This window comes from Camelus dromedarius, chromosome 22 (assembly GCF_036321535.1).
Source record: "Camelus dromedarius isolate mCamDro1 chromosome 22, mCamDro1.pat, whole genome shotgun sequence".
NCBI classification, from domain to species: domain Eukaryota; kingdom Metazoa; phylum Chordata; class Mammalia; order Artiodactyla; family Camelidae; genus Camelus; species Camelus dromedarius.
Window position 1 is genome coordinate 34,461,032 of NC_087457.1, and position 20,180 is coordinate 34,481,211.

General features: G+C 44.8%; 1 protein-coding gene across 1 annotated transcript in view; it reads left to right on the top strand.

Annotated features, from left to right (window-relative positions):
* The window catches only part of CSMD1 (CUB and Sushi multiple domains 1), a 1,691,213-nt gene that overhangs the window by 1,612,685 nt on the left and 58,348 nt on the right, over nucleotides 1–20,180 (top strand). Inside the window, exons 52-55 of the mRNA XM_064477604.1 lie at nucleotides 1,637–1,825; nucleotides 6,237–6,383; nucleotides 10,832–11,020; nucleotides 15,906–16,091. Coding sequence (XP_064333674.1) covers nucleotides 1,637–1,825; nucleotides 6,237–6,383; nucleotides 10,832–11,020; nucleotides 15,906–16,091 — 711 coding nt within the window. The remainder of the gene's footprint in view (nucleotides 1–1,636; nucleotides 1,826–6,236; nucleotides 6,384–10,831; nucleotides 11,021–15,905; nucleotides 16,092–20,180) is intronic.

Sequence of the window (20,180 nt, forward strand, 5' to 3'; positions counted from 1 at the left end):
CTAAATATGCTTCTTCAGCGTGGAACATCTGTTACTTGTGTTGGCCTGAGCTTCCTTGTATGCGTCTGAATTCATCTCTGTGTTATGATTCCATTACAATTAAAATGATCTGCCAACAGAATTATCTAATCTTCTCTTTTAGCTAGCTCTACAATATAAGGCAAAACTGCATCAAATAAGAAGTCTTGCTGTTTTCCGAGTTTGTAAAGAAAATTTTCAAGCGTATGGCATAGTTGAAATAATTTAAAAATAAAACCCATCGCCTAGGTTCCGCCACGGGTGTTTACTACACATCCTTTGTCACATGGCTCTTGTCTGTCTGTCCATCAGTTTCTCTGTCTGACATTTTGAAACAGTCAAGGCAAATTGCAGGCATCACTGCCCTTCCCTCCGAATTCTTTAGCATCATGCACTTAAATTTCTCAGAACAGATGACTTTGACCAAAGGTGGTCTTAGCTGATGAATGAAGAAAGACATAAATGTTGACTTAATATGCTGCTTTAAACGCAGGGTGGCTGCCTCCATTCTGTCGTCTCCCCCCAAGATTAACTGAATTTTTACTCAAGTGGAATTAATTCATGACTGTCCAGGAACAGATCGACACAACAGGAGCTTCGTTCTCTAATGACTCCTGCTTGCACATGTTCACAGGCAGTGTCCTGCTCTCTCTGCTCGGGCCAGGGGTCCCCAGGCCCTACCGAATTCCTAGCAGCTCCTCCGTAGGACAACCTAATTCTCTTCTGTTTCAACTGAGGAGTAAATTTGTTTAAAATGAACTGAGTTATCTTAGCTGTCGTTCCCTAAAAACCTCATTATTTTAAAAAGGAAATGGGGACTCATATCTTCTGTCAAATTCTTAATCACCTAAGCACTTAATTATCATTTTTCTGCTGGTACTTTCCTGTTATTCAGTTGGGCTCAAGTAGGGCGCCAGTCCCCCAATAAATTCTTGGCGAAAATTGTATTAGTTTTGAGTCCTACTTCTTCAAATGTCATAATCACACTTTTAGAAGTTCTGCTTTGAAAATTACCACCTCTTTAGGGTGAGTGTTCCTTGGGAATCATGTGAAGAAATTGTTCCTTGAATGTTCACCTCTTGTACAGATAAGTATCACCTTATTGGGCACTTAATTTAGAAAGAAAATGAATGAGTGAGTGTCTGAAATGCTCTTCAGCTCCACCAAGCAGTTCTCACATTATCTTTGGACACCAGCTGAAGGCCCTACAGTTTAAATCAGTTCTGAACTCTCGACCTGAGACAGCATCAAATCCCACAGGGCTAAGAGCTCGGTCCCACAGGGCCGCCCCACCTCAGATGCCAATCCCAAGTCTGGGTTGCCACCTGTGCCTCTGACTGAGGATTGTGAATCCCAGGTTCTCAGGACCCTGCCTCAAGTTCGATCATTTGTTAGAACAGCTCACAAAACTGAGGGAAAGAACACTGGTCCGAAGGGCAGAGTCTAGAAGTGCTCCCAGCGCAGGACTTCTGTCCCTGGAGACCTGGGGGGCACCGCCCCCTGGTGTGAATGGTTTTGGCACGTCTTTGTTTATTTTTGAACCATCACCAGAAAGAGAAATAATTTTCTCTTAATAATTCTATTAAAAAAACCTGTTTCTGGTGCTTTTTCTCATTAGCACAATGCCCAGCAAATGAAGTCCGGACAGAATCTTCGGGAGTCATTCTCAGTCCAGGCTATCCAGGCAACTACTTTAACTCCCAGACCTGCTCCTGGAGCATCAGAGTGGAGCCACACCACAACATCACCCTCTTTGTGGACACGTTCCAAAGTGAAAAGCAGTTTGATGCACTGGAGGTGTTTGACGGTACGTTTCTTCAAACTTCGTTTACGCACAAGGGACCTACATGTGACGTAATAAGGTTTCTGTAGTGCAAGAACTTGAATCTGTCCTTGAGGTAAATCACATCTCCCCCAGACAGAAAACGAATTATTCTTGGACTTGTGTGGCCTCAGAGAGCAGGTGAAAGGTACAACAGTACCATGCTGTTCAGAACGCTGCAGCTTTTAAACTGTTAAATGTGGTGCACTCTGAAAGTGTGCTGAGTCCACTTTAACCACTCTGTAGTTTTTTAATATGGGGTTTTAGAGCAGATGACCTCTAAAAGCTCTTCCTTTCCCTCCTTCTGAGAGTATATTGATTTAGAAGGTATTTTGGGAAATTTAAGATGGGACAAAAATACTTTAATCAATCTAAATGATTACTTTACTACAAATATATAAAAGTAATGGCTCACAAAGATTTCTTGATAATAAATGCTTTGGGGTCTTTAATGTACAATTTTTTAAATTAATGAAATAGTTTACTGAACAAACGCTAAGGCTGTTTTCAACATCAGTCATGCATTTTTGTACAATTCCAATGAACTTTTTAATATAATAATGCTAAGCTTAAATGTAGTATGTGGTTGAACTGTCAATCTGAAGTGGAACCGATGTTAATAGTTTTCTTTGTACAGAAGCATTTTCATACCCAGAAAGCGAGACCACGATGTAATTACGGCTGCCCGTAGTAACAGGGTTTTCGCATATGTTGACAGATTTGTCATTGAGTTCAGATAAATAATAATCAACTCAGTGAAGAAAATACTGTAATTGACTCTGTGTGTATTTGTATGCTTTTGACTGACTTGATGAATCACAATCGTCAGATTGTTCGTATGGGAAGACGTTAGATGAGTCAGCTTATGTGTTTCTGAAGATGAGGGGCACACTGGAAGTTAAACGCATGTGCATTGGAACAGTGGACTGAAGAGCGGTGTTTTCCTTTCCAGACAGTGTTTAAATGTTCATCATAACAGACACGTACTGCTGAGGACCTTCCCCCGAGTCGTTAGGACAGGAAGCGGGCGAGCGTTAGCCAAGTACAGACGTGGGCTTGTCCCGCCAGTGAGGTCAGGGACGCCGGATCCCGGGGGCAGTTAGGTGCCACAGAGAAGTAAAGGCTAGCAGCCACCGCGGGGGCCACGTGTGTCTGTGTGTGTGGATATATATGCACACGACGCCTACCCGTGCTGTGCATAATTAAATATGTTTACATGATCATTTAGATCTTATGCATGGTCCTCTGTTTCATGTGGTTGTATTGAATTTAGCTGGCAGCTCTTCTTCCTCGTCTGATTGCAGGAGCAAAATCATTATCAGTCATTTATACCCTAAGCATTTACAATTTGATCTCCCCAAAATACAGACAGATCCCGCCCATTATAAACCACAAGCAAAGCAGGTAATAGAGACAATATCAAAGCGGCTGCTGTCAGAATTATCAGAGATGTATGACCAGGTTTGTTCTAGTCTCAGAGGTGTTTCTATAAAATGAAAGGTCAGAGTTTTATATGAATAATTTTTTAAGCGTTGGCATTTTTGTTGCAGTAAATGTCATGTTCATTGAATTTTTTTTTTTTGAAAAGCAGTGGCTCTTTTTTATAGCTCATGAGTTGACAAAAAAAAAAATGTTGAAGATACTGATTTTAAAGTTTATTAGCCCAAGAGTTTATTACTCTCTTTGGCTCCAATAGTGGATCTTCCTCAATTTACAAACAAAATAGGATTTGTGGGAAGGGATAAATTGGGAGTTCAGGATTTGCAGATACTAACTACTATATATAAAGCAGATAAACAACAAGTCTGTGCTGTACAGCACAGGGAACTGTATTCAATAACTGTATTCAATTCAGTAATAACTGTGATTAAAAAGAATGTGAAAACAAATACAGGTATGTTCCTATATGAATGAAGCATTGTGCTGTACACCCGAAATTGATACAACATTGTAAACTGACTATACTTCAATAAAAATATGTTTGAAAATAGGATTTCAGTCATTATAGAGCTCAGTTGAGAAGTGTCACAGGAAAGCTGGTGGTGTTCACCTGTGAAACAGTTGCTGGTTTCCACCTTGGTGACAGTGACCACTCCTGTCCATGTCGGCTGTGCTGTGTTTCCACACGTGCTGGGCTGAGTGTGCACTTTTAAAGACTAGTCCTTTGGAAAGTGTGTTATATGACAGGCAAAGAGAACGGATGGAAGATGGTGAGGGGTTACAGGCTGGGTCAAGAACACCTGAAACTTGACTCGAGTGTTGTCATGTAAAATGACGTTTTTAAATTCCATAAATTCAGGTTAATGAATTTCCCTGTGGCCTTTCATTTTGGAATATGCATGATCTCCTTAAACAGCAAGGCAGTCGGCGCACAAAGCACGGACTGTGCTCTTCAAGTGGAAGATGCGTGCGTCCTTTTACAGAGCACCCGTCCTCCAGGAACCTGCCCCGAGACAACCTTTCACAATGAGAAGCGTCGTTTCTCCCACTCAGCTGTGCGGTGCCGGGTGTGCGTGGTGCGCTAGCTCGTGGTGTCTGGGAGGCCCCCATAGGCGGGCCCCGCCAGCTGGGTCGCTCAGGCAGCACGAGCTCTAGACGTCAGACACCCAAGGCCCGGGGGTGGCAGGGTTGGCTTCTCCTAGGCTCGCTCTCCTTACACGTGGGCAGCTGTCCTCTCCCTGTGTCCTCACGTGGTCGTCCCCTGCGTGTGCTCCTGTCCTGACCTCTCCTGAGTCAGCCACTGGCTCTGTTGTGTTAGGGCTGTTTCTAAGGTCTTCATTTACCCTTCATGACCTCTTTAAAGACCCGCTCTCCAAGTAAAGTCATGTTTGAGGCCCTGGAGCTGAGGACTGTAACATGAATTTGGTGGTGGGGAGGACACAGTGCGGTCCTAACAGGTTTCTTTGGAAAAATCATTTGAACTGCTCTGGCTGGGAGTTACACAGTGAGTGAGGTTCTAGTCTCTCTTTTTGCATGAATAAAAATTCTACCTAAGACTCCAGAAGAAACGTGTCACTAAACCTGATAAAATGTGCGTTTCATCCAGTGACGAGGGCTGCGTGCTCCCCTTATGAGGTGTTTTCTGGGAGTGGAGCTTGTGATGTAGGAAGGCCGTGAAGGCGGTGAGACTGCAAGGCAGTCTTGAGGTCCCCAGTGGGGCGGTGTCACTGAGGGGACCTCAGAAGTGTGGAAGCAGCTCCTTCGCTCAATAAAGCAATTTCTCCCAACAAATGTTATTAGGTTGTGGAGATGAGCGCGAACTCAGCTGACTGTATGCTGCCCTTACTTTTATTAACTATGTTACACGTTAACTTTGTTTTTTGAATTTTAAAAAATTCAAATGTACAGAAAGGTGAAAACGGTTTTTAAAAAGATATGGATATGGACTCATTACTCGATAGAATGCATTGTAGGGTTTTGTTAAATTTACCTTACGCACTGGTTTTTCGGAAGAAGCAAGGAGGACGCACAGACTCAGGGGCCCCGTGAGCCCCAGTCCCCTGGCACTTCTCCTGGGGGTCGCTAGCACTGGGAAGGGGCCATGGGCGCGTCGTGCTGTGCCTGTTCCGTAGCTCATTTCCTGTCTCTGTCAGTCTGTCTGTCACCAAGAATCGTCATCTCCAGTCTGTCTACACACACACACACACACCGTATACACTCACACAAAATGTGTATGTTGCACACTTCTGAATGTTTACACGATTGCTATCGTATCATATTTATCTGCAAATAGGTTTCACTTGCCAACACGCTGTTTTAAGAATCACCTATGCTGACACGTTTATCTAGTTCATTCATTTCAAACGCTGTATAGAATTTCTCCGAAAGCACTTTTAATTCCTTTTTAAAACTCCCAGCAACCACAGGTTAGAACCTAAACTTTGCCATAAAAAAACAATGCTGGAACGTACATTTTTCTCTACAAATAACACTTGTGCACATGTGCTGGAGTTTATAACAAACATAATTAAGCCTTTACTTTTACTGGATATTAACGAAGTACTCTCCAAGGGGATTGTGCTAACTCGTGCTTCCGCTGTTGCTGCGTGGAAGCTTCCGTGCTCTGTAGCCACACAGTGTTGTGAATACTGCTAATAATAAGAATTACTTTCATTTTTTTCAATTATTGTTCTTTAATAGGTAAGTTTCATTTAAGAATTTTGTATTAATAGCATATATTCCTGAAATTATTTTGGTTGGCAATTGTTTATTATTTTTTAACTTGCTGTTTATTTTGTTATTTGTTGCTTTATTTATTTGGAGCTCTTGTCTCCTGTGGAAATAAACAGCTGCATGTTTACAGCTAGATTCCAGTTTAATCAACAGCTGCGGGCAGTCTCCGTTTCTGTAGGCGCTGACTCCTGTCTGAACTTCTCTGCTTTTCTGTTTCATTTAGGTTCTTCTGGCCAGAGTCCTCTGTTAGTGGTCCTGAGTGGAAACCATACTGAGCAGTCAAATTTCACAAGCAAGACCAATCAGTTGTACCTGCGCTGGTCCACTGATCATGCAACCAGCAAGAAAGGGTTCCGGATCCGCTATGCAGGTCAGTGAGTGAGGTTAGGATGACAGAAGAGTATTTTTAATACAAGGGATCTGTATTCAATTTTTGAAAATTAGCTAGAGATTCATAATTTAAACCTAATTTCCAAAGATGAATAATTCACTTCAATAGAAGTAAAATGATGAGAAGTTACCCTGAGTGATCTCTGTAAACTACGTTAGGGAAAATAAACTATTTGTTGATTAATATTAAAATTTTTTTTGCTAAAATTGTAAATCATTGTATTGCATACCATGGAAAGCAAAGACATTTCCTCACCAAAATTAAGTAATATAAATTAATTTTAAAATATGTGCAAATGCTAAGAAGACAAATGGGAGGAGAATCATATTGCTATTTATTGATTTTATAAGTGATAATAACTTCTTACTATTAATAGTCTGTCTCTTTGTTAATTATACAGCTGCAGATACACATATAGAGATACACATCCACATAACACATATAAAGTAAATATGTTTATATATATATTTCCTTATCAACATTTAAAATATTTGGTTCTCTCCCCATATGTTTTAATAACTTTCTGTCAGCTGTTTTTTTGTGTTAGTTAAATAGATCAGTACCTTTACGGTAGATTAGATCCAATATGAGCAGAGCCACACCTCATATTTATACCGCCCTCCCAGAGCAGGAGACAGTCAGTTTAAATCCGTAGATGTTTCACTTACTAAGCAAAACATCCAGCCTTCTCCGACTGTCTCAGTCAGCAATATCCCGTGGTCACAGGTGAGGTGTGTTTCCCCAGGGAGGACGCCCACTCCGTGCACCTAGCTGCGCACTGCACGTCTCCAGGGCGCGGCTTTTCCCACGTCTGCCGTGCGTCCTCAGTGGGGAGAGACCTCCTGAGGGAGGGGCAGCGAAAGGCTTGGTAGTTTTAAGGGTAAGATTTCAGCTCTCTCTGATTGGCAGTCATCTCAAAGTGGTCAAAAGCGTCAAGGTTTTGAAATGGCCCTTGATGCAAGGCCAGTGGGCGTGACGTTCACTCATGCTTCCGCTATAATGTTTGATAAAGTACGCCCAGGCCTGTGTGTCCCCCCCACCCTTTGCTCACGGGAGCCGTTCGGAAAGCTCAGCGACAAGAGCGCACAGCTGAAATGGCTTCCTTAGAGTGGGCGCTGGGGGCGTTCGGGCCATGACTGGATTTGTGTGCGTCCCGTTCCTTCTTCCAAAAAGAAGTACTCAGACCTGCAGAACTGTTTGGGTATTTCCAGTGCGCAAAAGTGGGTAGGACCAGGGAAATCACAGTGAACGTGATTTGTCTTGTTTTATCTGCGGCAAATTTCTTAGTAGCCTGCTGAAATGATTACACCTTGAGCTCTGTCTTTCTAAGGATATTTTCACTCATGAACAAGAAGATTCTCCTTATTAAACTGTGCTGGGAGAGGAGGAAGACGGAGAGGTTCAGAGAAGGCTATAAAATGCTATGTTCTGAGAGTGGACACGTCTGTTTGTCTCTCTGTAGACACAGACATGGGCAGATCGTTGAACAGATGTGCACTTAGCATTCGATGGCTGGGTGACCTGTGCGAGGAGCCCCTCACCGGTGACTTGAGAGCAGGACCAAGCGCAGGCGTCCCTGAGCGGTGACGTGAGGGCGGGGGAGCGGCAGCGGTGACGTGAGGGCAGGGGAGCGGCAGCGGTGACGTGAGGGCAGGGGAGCGGCAGCAGGGCCGCCTGCGGCACCACAGGCCTGTTTGCCTTCCTCACCTGTGAGCGGTGGGTGGACAGGCGTAAGAGCGATGCAGCTGATCGACATAACTGAAAAATAAACAAAACGCAAACGCTTGTCCACTGTCGTTCCAGCCAATTCAGTGAACTGCCAAGTGCTATTGAGTTAATAATAATGGCCCCTCACTATTAAATGAAGTCTATGTAAGTGAATGAAATAAGCTTCAATAGTGGAAGAGTCAGGAGTACAGGCTGGGCTGACGTACACGCAGAAATCCCAGGGTGTCCAGCTCACCCAGTCACAGTCCATCGGCGGTGCCTCCTAGGCTGCCTCCCTCCTCCAGCCCTGCTCGTCTGGGGCACCGCCGGCACAGTCTGGGCATGGGGTGCTGGTCCTCTGAGTTCTCACCGTGGCCAGGAACCAGACAGATGGGGCCCCCGGTCTCATCTCCCCCTTTGCTTTTCTGTGCTGTGTCTCCCCGCTCTGGGCCCCCCATAGCTTGTTCTAGATGAGTGAGGACGGGAGGAGTATCTGGAGAGCCTGAGGGTAAAAGAAATACAGTAAATTGCAAAGAAAATAGTTGCCAGGCGTGATAGAGCTGGACTGTCGCCCTGCAGATTACATCCCTTAACAGGTGGGACTCTGGCAAAACTCACAGGTGACACCCCGAGAACTGAGGTCTCAGTGTCCCTTCAGGAGTGCTTCAGACTTTATCTTATCCCTAAACTTGGAGTGGGGTCCACATTTGCGTGGCCTTCCTACTTTGTGTTGTTATTATTATTATTACTATTTTTAACTTTACTGGCGCAGTGACTCTGAGTAGTTGGTAGCCGGCACGCCTGTTTGTACGTATAACGCCCCTAAACTAAATAGTTTGGTTCATTCAAACCTTACAACATGTAGAACATGGAAAGTGGCGTGGCCAATGGGACAAGCGTTTCTTACAAGAGTTAGTGGATTTTAACTTAATAAAAATCAGGCCATTAAAAAAGAAAGAAAAGAAAGAAATGGTACTTGAGAAGATCACCCAGCTGAGACCGCTCTCTGAGGAAGCTTCTCATAGAAACACAGTTGACAGCCGAGGCCAGACGCTCAGACGTCGCTTCTGGGCAGTGCTCTGCTGTGAAACCTTCAGAAAGTTTCTTCCAGATTCATTTCCAAGGAAAGGCTCGGCATTAGGCATTCAGACCTGTGTGTGTGCTTTGTGTACAGAAGCCCCGCAGGGAAGTGGTCCACTTAAAAACCCTTCCTTCAAAGAGAAGCATGGATTTCCAGGACTTCACAACTTTATTTTATTGTTTTATTCATCTGAAGAGAGCTCATAGGATTTTATGCTGCAGTGAAACTGGTCTTGGAAGAATAAAATGAATTTTTTTTCTCATAATGCGTAAATAAGATGCAGAGCCTTGTAGCCGCTAAAATGTTATATTCTGTGTAGGTAAGACTGTGTCATTTTCACAAAAGCCTGTCTCTAATTTTAAAAAGTCTCCCTACAAATGTGATGATTAAAGCTATCATAAGAATTTTATTGACCCAAAGTAGTATGTTTTTTTTAAAGATTTTATTCAAATCCCGTCTGTTAAAAAGAAGCTCAGTGTCTACATCTTTGCAGAGTTCTAAAGACTCATTTAGTAGCAACAAGCAAAAAGCTGACGGCCTTGATTGCAAAACGTTGTATTCTTCTGTGTTCCCCAGTTTAATGGTACTTCTGTTCCTCTGCCCTCACACTGATTAGCAGGTGATCTAAACTTTAGACTTAAGAGACTTGACCCTTGGCTCTAGATTTTTTGGATTTTTTTTTTAGACTATTTTTTAAAGAGAAGTTCCAGTGTCACAACCAAATTGAGAGGACGGTACAGAGATTTTCCCCTGAACTCCTTGGCTCCCCACGTGCACAGCAGTGTCCATTATCAACGCCCTCACCAGATCGCACGTTTGTTACAACTGATGGACCCACATTGACATACTATCACCCAGGGTCCGCCATTTACTGTGGGTGCACCTTTGATGTTGGACGTTCTGTGCGTTTGGACCAACGTATAGTGACTCAACCACCATTGTGCTGTCATGGAAAGTAGTCTCACTGCCTGAAAAATCCTCTGTGCTCCAGCGTCCTTCCCCCACCAACCTCTGGAAACCACTGATCTATGTACCATCCCCAGAGTTTCCCTTTTCCAGAGTGTCATACGGTTGGAATCATACAGTGTGTAACCTTCTCAGGTTGGCTTCTTTCATTGAGTCGTATGCATTTGAGTTTCCTCCATATCTTTCCATGGATTGATAGCTCATTTCTTGTTAACTCTGAGTAACACCCCGTTGTCTGGATGGTCCACAGTCTGTTTAATTATTCACCTGCTGAGGGGCATCTTGGTTGCTTCTGAGTTTGGACAGTTATGAATAAAGCTGCTGTGAACTCTGTGTGCAGGTTTCTATGTGGACATAAGTTTTCAGCTCCTTTGGGGAAACACCAAGGTGCATGATGGCTGGGTCAGATGGTAAGAGTATGTTGAGGTTTGCAAGAAACTGCCAAACCGTTTTCCAAAATGGCCGCACCGCTTTGCGTTCCCAGCAGCAGCGATGAGAGGCCCTGTTGCCCACGTCCTCCCTGGCACTCCTGTGTCTGAGATGCTTCTAGAACAAGTTTCCATGTCGGTGCTGACTTCCCACTATTTTAACAATGGAGGTATTTCATCACTACCTCTCTTTCCAAGGGAAATGCAGCAGTCACTGATTTGTGTGTGTGTTCGTGTGCCCACAGCCCCCTACTGCAGCTTGCCCCACACCCTGAAGAATGGTGGCATCTTAAATAGGACTGCAGGAGAAGTGGGCAGTAAAGTGCATTATTTTTGCAAGCCCGGGTACCGGATGGTCGGCCACAGCAATGCAACCTGTAGGCGAAGTCCAGTCGGCATGTACCAGTGGGACTCCCCGCCTCCACTCTGCCAGGGTAAGCCGTGTGGTTTTTCATCCCCAAACTGGAGTTCAGTTTATTGTTCTTATTTTAATAACCCTGTTCAAACTACTGAAGCTGTGATCATGGATAAAAGGTAAGGAAACGTGGAATGTGGGTTCATAAAAAGACGAATTAAACTCTCTGCTGACCTTGCGAACATTTCTGACAGTCGCACTAGACTTGATTCAGCTTTGTAGCCTGAATTCAGAAGGTGGGCGAGCGCACACTAGATGTTGGGTAGAGTTATTCTAACACTTACATTTCATTTTGAAATAAAGTGTTATCCAATTAAGTTTTAAAATAATTCCTCTTGACAGTTGTATTAATTAAAAAATTAATTACTGAAGCTAATTTCCCGTTTTTAGATTAAAAACGCATACTTTGAGCCCTGTGCTGCATATTTCATTGTCTTTTGGTCCCTTCAATCTAGGACTTGTTAAAGTTGATTTCAATATGTGGCGCCTTTTTGTTTTTGCATTTTATCTGTCATATGCATAAAAATCAGATTTTCAAATAAGGCATTTTAATTGAAGGCTTTGAAGTCATGAAATTTTCATAGTTTTGTCTTATCGAGATTTATATGCATAATGAAATATATTGGTCTTTGAAAGCTAATTACGATTTATGAATGGAACCTTATATTGGTTTCCTTGTTTCTCCTTTTTTTGTTAGATATTAAATTTTCTGGTATTGCTCTATGAGACAAAAATAGATATTTATCACAATTCTTGTGTGTCTTTAACCGCAAGGAGTTGATCACACACTTAGGCGGCATCATTTATGTTGTGTGCCCAGAAATTCTTCTTTAATGTAAGATAAACATAAAAACCCAGTAACTTGTTCCACTGGGAGTGATGGTTTCTTTTAAGAAGAGTACTTTTTCTTCCACAAGAAGAAATGCTTCTCGTCTTTGTTAAGTGTTGTGTTACTTGCTGCTAAGATGGAGCCTTTTGCTCAGAAGCAGCCCCATGGGCTACATGTCCTTGGCGTTGGGGACAGAATGCTATTGACAAAAGTGATGACCTAGACAGCAGACTGAGCATGGAGAGGGGATGGGACCAGGATTGGCAAGAGTCCCCAGATCTCCGGAGGCTGAGCCCCGAGCCAGAGCCAGAATGGAATCTGCTCCCAAGGCAGAAGCACAGGAAGATCCTGGAAGGAGCCTCTCCTGTGACGCGAGGGGCACGTGAGGAGCGACAGCCCTGCAGACGCAAGTTTCTCTCCCCGACGCCTGGCGTCGCTGACTGGACGGGGGAAAGGCTCGCTCTCCCAGGGAGTGGCTGGGAGGGACCGGGGAGGGCCCGGAACGCCCGGAACGTGTTCTGTTGATGAGTTCCCACCTCCCTCTCCTTTCCCACGTTCTCACTCGGCAGAGCTGTCTGATGCTGAATTACAAGACTCAGAAATAGAAACAGTGCTGAAGCCCAGCCCCTTCCGGAGTCTTGGCAGTTTGGGCTGAAGGCTTGAGTGCAGGTGCGCAGTGTATCTCTCCTCTGGGTTGAGCACGTGTGCCCCTCGCGCTGACCATCGACCCCGCTCCGTGTTAGTCGAGGGAGATCTCCCGTCAGCTCGTGGACCTGCTGGGCCCGTGGCTGCGCAGGGCTGGGGGAAGCAAAAGGAGCGAGGCTCGATTCTTCCCTTCAGGGGGTTCACGGTCAACCGCTGTTGGGGAGAAAGGCATTTTCCTCTACTCTTCTGAGCTCTCGGGTTGGTCTAAGAATTAAATTGACATGAGACAGATTCACAGGAGAAAATCACACAAAAGTGTAATCCCGTGTAGACAGGGCTACATGCAATGTCACGACCCGGGATATACGCTAGACTGTGTATAATTAGTTGAACAACGTTCTCCTTCCTGTGCAAATGTAACTCTTCTGGGATGAACGCCTCTTAAAAACTTGGATCAGAGAAAAGTTTTCAAATATTGTAATTTCAGAAAGCTTTTCTTAGGCTAAAATTGAAAAAATTTAAAAATAAGAAAGCACTGTGATTGTCATTGGTTCGTGACTATTTTCCTTTCGTGTTAAAATTCAAATAGTAATGGGAACTTATTTTCTACTTAGTTGTTGGTTCCTTTTTATTTGTAATTTTAATTTACAATGGTAAATAAATTGTATTTGAATTTTTTTGTTTGTTTTTAGTTTTTAGATCATTGAGGATAATTTCAAGGCTTTTTCAGAGTGGTTTTTCTGTCTAAGGAGAATTAATGTGTACAGATGGATGACCACCATCTACAAGGTCCTGAACTTCTGACAGTTGTTATGGTAGGACAGGAAATTGAAGATTGAGTGAACTCTTCCTTTAAAATCCTTGCAACTCTGCAAGGGAAAAAGACTTGGCAAAAACACCAGCTACATACATATCATCACACTATTCCTGCTCGAGTCAGCTCAGAACTCTTTCATGGTTTTATTTATTTTTTTTTTGTACTTACATTAAATATAAAACTGGGAAATGAGAACTTCCCTGCAGCACATGTATAGGGATAAAGGGACAAACTTTTATCTCTGAACATACTATCCCAGACACACTATTCCAGAAATCAAGGCAGATGTAGGGGACATGCTTCTAATAGAGAAGGTATGCTCTGTAGAAGCTTTTAACGTTTTGTTTTTATATATATGTTCGTATAGAGGCAAGGTGACATTAATCATCTGTCTATGCCTTCATCGCGTGAGCCTAAACGTATGAGGCTAGAAGAGTTGTTCCATCTCTTCTTCATTGAATCAGAAGTGTAGGAATTTCATTTTTAGTAGATTGCCAACCTCTGTTTTAAGCTCTGCCAAGTAGCCTGCCGTTAAGACACTCTAGGGGCTGAAACTTACCGCTCAAGGCCAAGAGAAGATTCTGGTTGTTGAGCAGACAGCGTGAAGTGGGTCTTCGTCCTTGGAATCAGGGTTCCCTTGTGAAATAAGCTTCCAGATTTAATGGAACTGGTTATCAAGCTTTTCTGTTTTGGCGCCCTGGGTAGGAATCCTTTTAAGGCAGGGCTTCATATGTGTTTGTACAAAGTTATCTTTTCAATTTAACCTGCCAGAGAAATGTCATTTTGTTCGGTGTTCACCCCAAATGAGAATGAGCATGCTTCAGCGAGTGGCTGAGAAATTAAGTTTTGTGAGAATGAACAAGTGATCGTTTGAGAGAAACCTCAGAGGCAATGGTGAGGAAACGAGACATTGTGATACTCTGGGACCATGACCATGAGGAGCACTTCCTGCCGTCTGTGCGTTAGGCCGAGCGCCCTGCAGGGTACTTGGCGGCTTCCCCACGACACACGGCCTCGAAAGACAAGGGCTTTGGGAAGCTGACCGTTACAGTTCTTCTCGACACTTGGTCCAGAGTGACGTCTGTGTGTCTGTGTTTTGTTTTCCACCTACTGCACTTCATTGTGCTTCACATACGCATGTATTTCAGGCAGTTAAAATAGCTGATTGTAAATCGAAGCGCAGAGAAATTTCAGAGCTTGGATTTTCCAGAAGTTTGATTTTTATCAGCACCACACTTTTTTCTTTTTACTTCTCCAATAATTCCCCGTTGCCGTTATTGAAGATTTTGATAAAGAAAGACACAGCAAAGACAACAACCAAGAAATTCAAGCTTAACCGCAGGCGGCCTGGGCCCTTTAGAACAGACAGGGTCTCGTTTGGGAAGCAGATCTGCTGTTTGGCTCCAGGTTTTCAGCAGAGTGGCTTGCCGCCCCAGCCAAGTCATTCTCTCTCTCTGACCCTCTTCCTCCTCTGTAAAATTGTAAGTTCATATGAACTCCTTCAACCAGCCCTTCCAGCTTCAACAGACTCTGTGTGTATCTGCATTGGAATCTATGTGGGGAAAATGTCAATGCCCTATGTTTAAGAGTCAGGATAACTGAAAATCCATAATAGCTTAGATTTTGATTGAGTAGAAGAAGGCCCTTAACTTAGTTGCTGCAAAGCTCTCCATGGACAAGTGCCTCTGAATCGGGTGTGTGTGGCGGGGAGCAACTGTCTTCTCACCCCGAATCACTCCTTGTTCCTTACTGTCATCTAACTTGAGAATTGTTTTTTTATATTTACTTCTTTGGTCTCATAGTAGATAAGTCTGGATCAGAGCTAGTAAATTTAAGAAGGACGTGTTTATATTGAATTCTCCCTCCATCATACTTGTTTTTAAAAATTTCTTCCTCGCTCACACCACTTTCCTGCCTGGCCTTTCACACGAAAGCTGGCCCGTGTACCTCCAGTGGGTCTCCAGCAGAACTTACCTTCTAAGTGTCTGCCCTGAATTCCTCCCGTATCATAGTTCTGTGGACCCTGCTTTCCCACGGGTAATTTATAAACTAATCAAGTTCACGGCAGTGGATGCATTGATGCTCTTAGCTAAGTGGCTGTTTGCCTTTCAACAGCATTTGCTGGTGCTTTGGGAGGGGGAGGCAGGACGTAAGACAGGGGGCTTCTGAGGCCTGAGGTGGGCAGTTCTTTACTCTGATCCCTAAGAAATCTCAAAACCAAGGCGTCGACATGGCGATAGATTTGTGATGGTGAGGATATTGTTCTGTGCTTTCTTTCCAACATGAAGTGGAGTAGAGTGAATTGCACTGTGTTCTCTTGACCACGGTTATCTGATAAAGCCTGTCTGTGTGATTAAACTGCGTGCGAGCCATCCGAGGTGCCTCCTGGAATAACAACGTTAAAGATACTGTATTCTGACTGGTTCTCCACTGTTTCTCGTTAACTCCTAAGATGCTTAAAACTCTGAAAATGTGTATATTTATGCCACATATAAAAAATGCAAATATCTACCGGTTTTCATATGCATTTGAGATGAAAAATAGAAAAAGACAAGAAGAAAATGTCCTAAAGTCTGATATGAATAACCCGGTACCGGTTTCATTTCTTTGCAGCCGTGTCCTGCGGCATCCCAGAGTCCCCAGGAAATGGCTCATTTACGGGGAATGAGTTCACTTTGGATAGTAAAGTGAGCTACGACTGTAACGAGGGCTTTAAGCTGGAAGCTGGTCAACCCGCCACGGCCGTGTGTCAAGAAGACGGATCGTGGAGTAACAGGGGGAGGCCTCCTGCGTGTAAACGTAAGTGTTCAAACCCACAGGTCCGTCTCTGCGGAGTTAACGAGGAGCAGAGCTCCCCGCGGAGAGCTAGACTCCGGGCTGGAAGGCCCTCTTCCACAGGGCCTCATGCCTCGGGGCGGTGTCATTGCCCGTTTGCTCTGTTTAAGCCGCTTCAGCCATTTAAGATGAGCTCTGCCTCTTGAAGGTGGGTCGTGGGGACCCGCGTCGGCTCCCTCAGCACCGAGAGCGCGTCCTGGTTAGGGCGCATCCTGCCCGGGCCGCCACTTGCAGTTTGGAGGGATGCGGCGCAGAGGGCGTGGAGGCGTAAAGCACTTGATACAAAGCGTTGGACGTAATTCAGCAGAGGCACGGCCCGTCCCCCTGGAAGGTCCCTGAGGTTGAAGGCGGTGCCTGGTTGGCGCTCAGTAAATGAGGTGCTGATTCGCAGAGGGGGGTAAGGCTTCTGGAGAGCTATTTATAGCACATAATAATATTCTTGAAAGGGTCAAAGCTTTGGGTCCATTCTAAAACTCTAGTCTTAAAAAATAATAATAAAGTTCATAAAGAAAAGGCAAAAACAACAAAAGTTCACACACACACAGTTTACACCAAAATTTTCATTGCAGCCCTATGAAACTAGACTCAGATCGGAAATAACCCAACTACCTAATTTCTAAAAATTGAAAACTGTGTAGTATTTCTACATATATGGGATCTTTGTTCTTACGATATTTGCAAAATTGATCGCATGGTCTTCAATTAGAAAGTTAATTTATTGATTTTATTTGTGTATAGTATTTTGATCATTTAAAATTATTCATACTTTTTAGATAGGAGCATATAAATGTTTACGAAAAATAATTGACTTCCTTCTGCAGTTTTCACTTTCCTTGCTATCATTTCAATCCTTTATTTACTTATTTATTTTGCAAATGATTGTGGCATTTCCTGAGGGTCAGTAAGGTGCCAATGAGGCAGCCCCTGCCCCTCAGCTCCTGGCAACCACTGGTCTGTTTACTGTCTCCATAATTCCGCCTTTTCCAGAATATCATACAGTAGGAACCACACAGTAGCCTTGTCAGATTGGCCTCATTCACTTAGTCGTATACCAGAAACAAACACATTTAAGGTTTCTCCATGTCTTTTCATGGTTTGATACCTCGTTTTTTTAGGTCTGAATAATATTTCATGTCTGAGTGCACCATAGTTCATTTATTCATTCAGCTACTGAGTGACATCTTGGTTGTTCCCAAGTTGTGGCAATTAGGAATACAGCTGCTGTAAACATCTTCGTGCAGGCTTTTGTGGACATGTTTTCAGCTCCTTTGGGTAAATATCAAGGAGCGTGATTGCTGGACCGTCTGACAGGGGCATCTCAGTTTTGTAAGAAACCGCCAAACTGTCTTCCAAAGTGGCTGCACCGTGTTGCACTCCCACCCCCAGTGATGAGAGCTCCTGCTGCTCCGCATCCTTGCCAGCACTTGGCGATGTCAATGCCCAGGACTGGCCTTGTAATGCTTCGCAGTGGTGTCTCACTGCTTTAATCTGAACGTCCCTGATGCCGTGGGATGTGGAGCGTCTTTACATATGCTTATTTGCCGTCTGCCTTCTTTGGTGAAGTTTCTGTTTAGATCTTTTGCATATTTTTAATTAGGATGTTCATTTACTTAGTGTTAAGTTTAAAGAGTTCTTTTTGTATTTTGTATAACAGTCCTTTATCAGATGTGTCTTTTGCAAATGTCTTCTCCCAGTCTGTGGCTGGTCTGCTCCTTCTCGACAGTGTCTTACAGAGCAGAAGTTTTTAATTTTAATTAAGTACATCTTCTCAATTCTTTGTTTCATGTAATCTGCTTTTCGTCTTGTACCTAAAAGGTTATCCCTAAGCCCAAGGCCACCTAGATTTTCTCCTGTGTTGTCTTCTAGGAGTTGTGTGGTTTACGTTTGGGTGTTTGATCCATTTCGAATGACTTTTTCTACAGGGAGCCTGTATTTATTTTTGCATGTGGGTCTCCAATTGCTCCAGCACCCTTTGTTGAAAAACTGTCTTTCCCCATTTGTATTGCCTTTTGATCAATTGTCAGAAATCAGCTGACTGTGATTTTGCAGGTCTGTTTCTGGGCTGTCTCTTCTGTTCCACTGATTTCTGGGTCTGTTCCTTTGCCAAGGCCACACTGTATTCTCACATCTGTTTTTGTTTGGATAAAACAAAATGTGATAAAATGACACCTTTTTTCCAAAATATATTTTAATATGAATCCAATAATTTGGAAACCTAATTATGAGAAAAAAATCTCCAGTTTCCTACCAATCAGTCTTTTGTTTTGGTTGTAAGGATTTCTAGGGACACGTTTGAGTTTAGTGAAAACGCCCAGGTGGACATGGGTACTTTTCGTTCTAAAGCGACGGGGAGACCACCTTGCCTGCAGGCAGCACAGCTCGCTGGGGGTCATGGACGCACCGCCTCAGGGGCATGTACTTAAACCGGAGAAGCATTATCCTTAGATGCATTAAAGGGTGTCTCGCGTGTGTCCTGCTACTTCACGGGGTGATGAAGTGAGTGAGGCCCTTCCGTCTCTCACTTTAGCGCTGACCTGTTTCCTCCTGCACGTGTGCAGGACAGAATGCCTTCACAGTGTAGGCACAAACTCCTCTGTCACGTCTGTGTGAGCCACACCTATGCATTAAGGCCACTCTTCACTGGGTTACACGATGCGTAATTACAGCTTGGTCTCCAGAAGGCCCACACAGGTGCTTCATACCTGCCAGTACATGGGTTGGCATCATGGAAATTCAACACAAGGGCTGACCACGTGAGAACTGTGAGGACAAGATGCACAAAATAGCGTTTTAAGTCCTGGGTTGGGGGCAGAGAGAGAGAGTAGCAGAGCTTTGAAAAGAGGGAAGCAGACAACATGTTTCGGGCTCTGTGGAGAATGTGTGTGACATCGCTTCCCTGGGCACAGGAGCCAAAGGAGCTCCTCTCGTCAGAGGCGCCATCCTGGCTCACTCACCCCCGCTCCGGCAGCACGTTTGCCGCACAACCACTGCCACGGGGGCGCTGAGGAGACGCATGATCGCGTGCACAGGACCTGATGTCGGTCACTGTGGGAAGGGGTGACGTCGCCAGGCGACGTGCGTGCCCGGACGAGGCGGTCTCCCTGGAGGAGGTGGCGCTCCCGCCGGGACTGGGCTGGGTCTGGTGAAATAACGGCGATAATCAGGACCACTCTTTTGAACAGTAACTCTTACGTCATTCAGATGTAACAACCGTCCCTTGGAGAAGGTGTTGCTTTCCTGATCTTACTGGTTTGATAAAAGGTCAATCACTGAGAGATCCAAATTTGCGACGTGCAGCCAGGTACGTCTGACCGGGCATGCCACGAGAACGCCCGGAGCAGTGCTCTGCTGGAGCGCCAGGGCCCTGCCGGAGGCCCCGCAGGCGCCGGGAGAGCCGCGTGGGGATCGCCTGATCCGACACCGATGTTCTGGGCCTCGTGGAAACAAGTGGCCCTGAGTGCTCCTGGGCTCTGCCTGGGGTTACGCCGCCCGTGCAGGGGGGTTCAAGGCTCTGGGCGTCCCTTAGCCTGTAAAGGGATAGTTTAAGCATGAGACAGATTGCATGATGGGGGGGTGAGTGTAAGGAGGGGAGATATGAGAGCCCCCACAGCTCTGAGAAATGCCCAGAAGCTGGGGTGAAAAGAGGGAGGAGAAGACAGAACAGAGCGGAAGCCGGGCGGGGAGGCTGAGGCTGCTCCTGCTCCCACAGCCCGTCCTCGCTTCCTCTGCCCCGGGCCGGACTGCTCCCACCAGCTCCCCCCGGGAAGCACGTCCGCCCACCTCAGGCCAAGTCACCGCCACCCATGCCGGTGGGACTGCCCCCAGTCTCCCTCCAAAATCCCCTCTCACACGGCGTCCAACTCGTCTTGTAATCATATATGAATCAAAACAGGGCAGTCCTCGCTTAAATTCTCCCAAGAGCTCTCGGCGACTAGAATAACGTGTAAACTATTTGGAACTCACTTCTATAAAAGTCAGATGTTACGGCGAGGCCACCTGGAAACCTGGCCCAGCTCGTGTACGAGTCCGATGTGCACTTAGGGCCTCTCATCA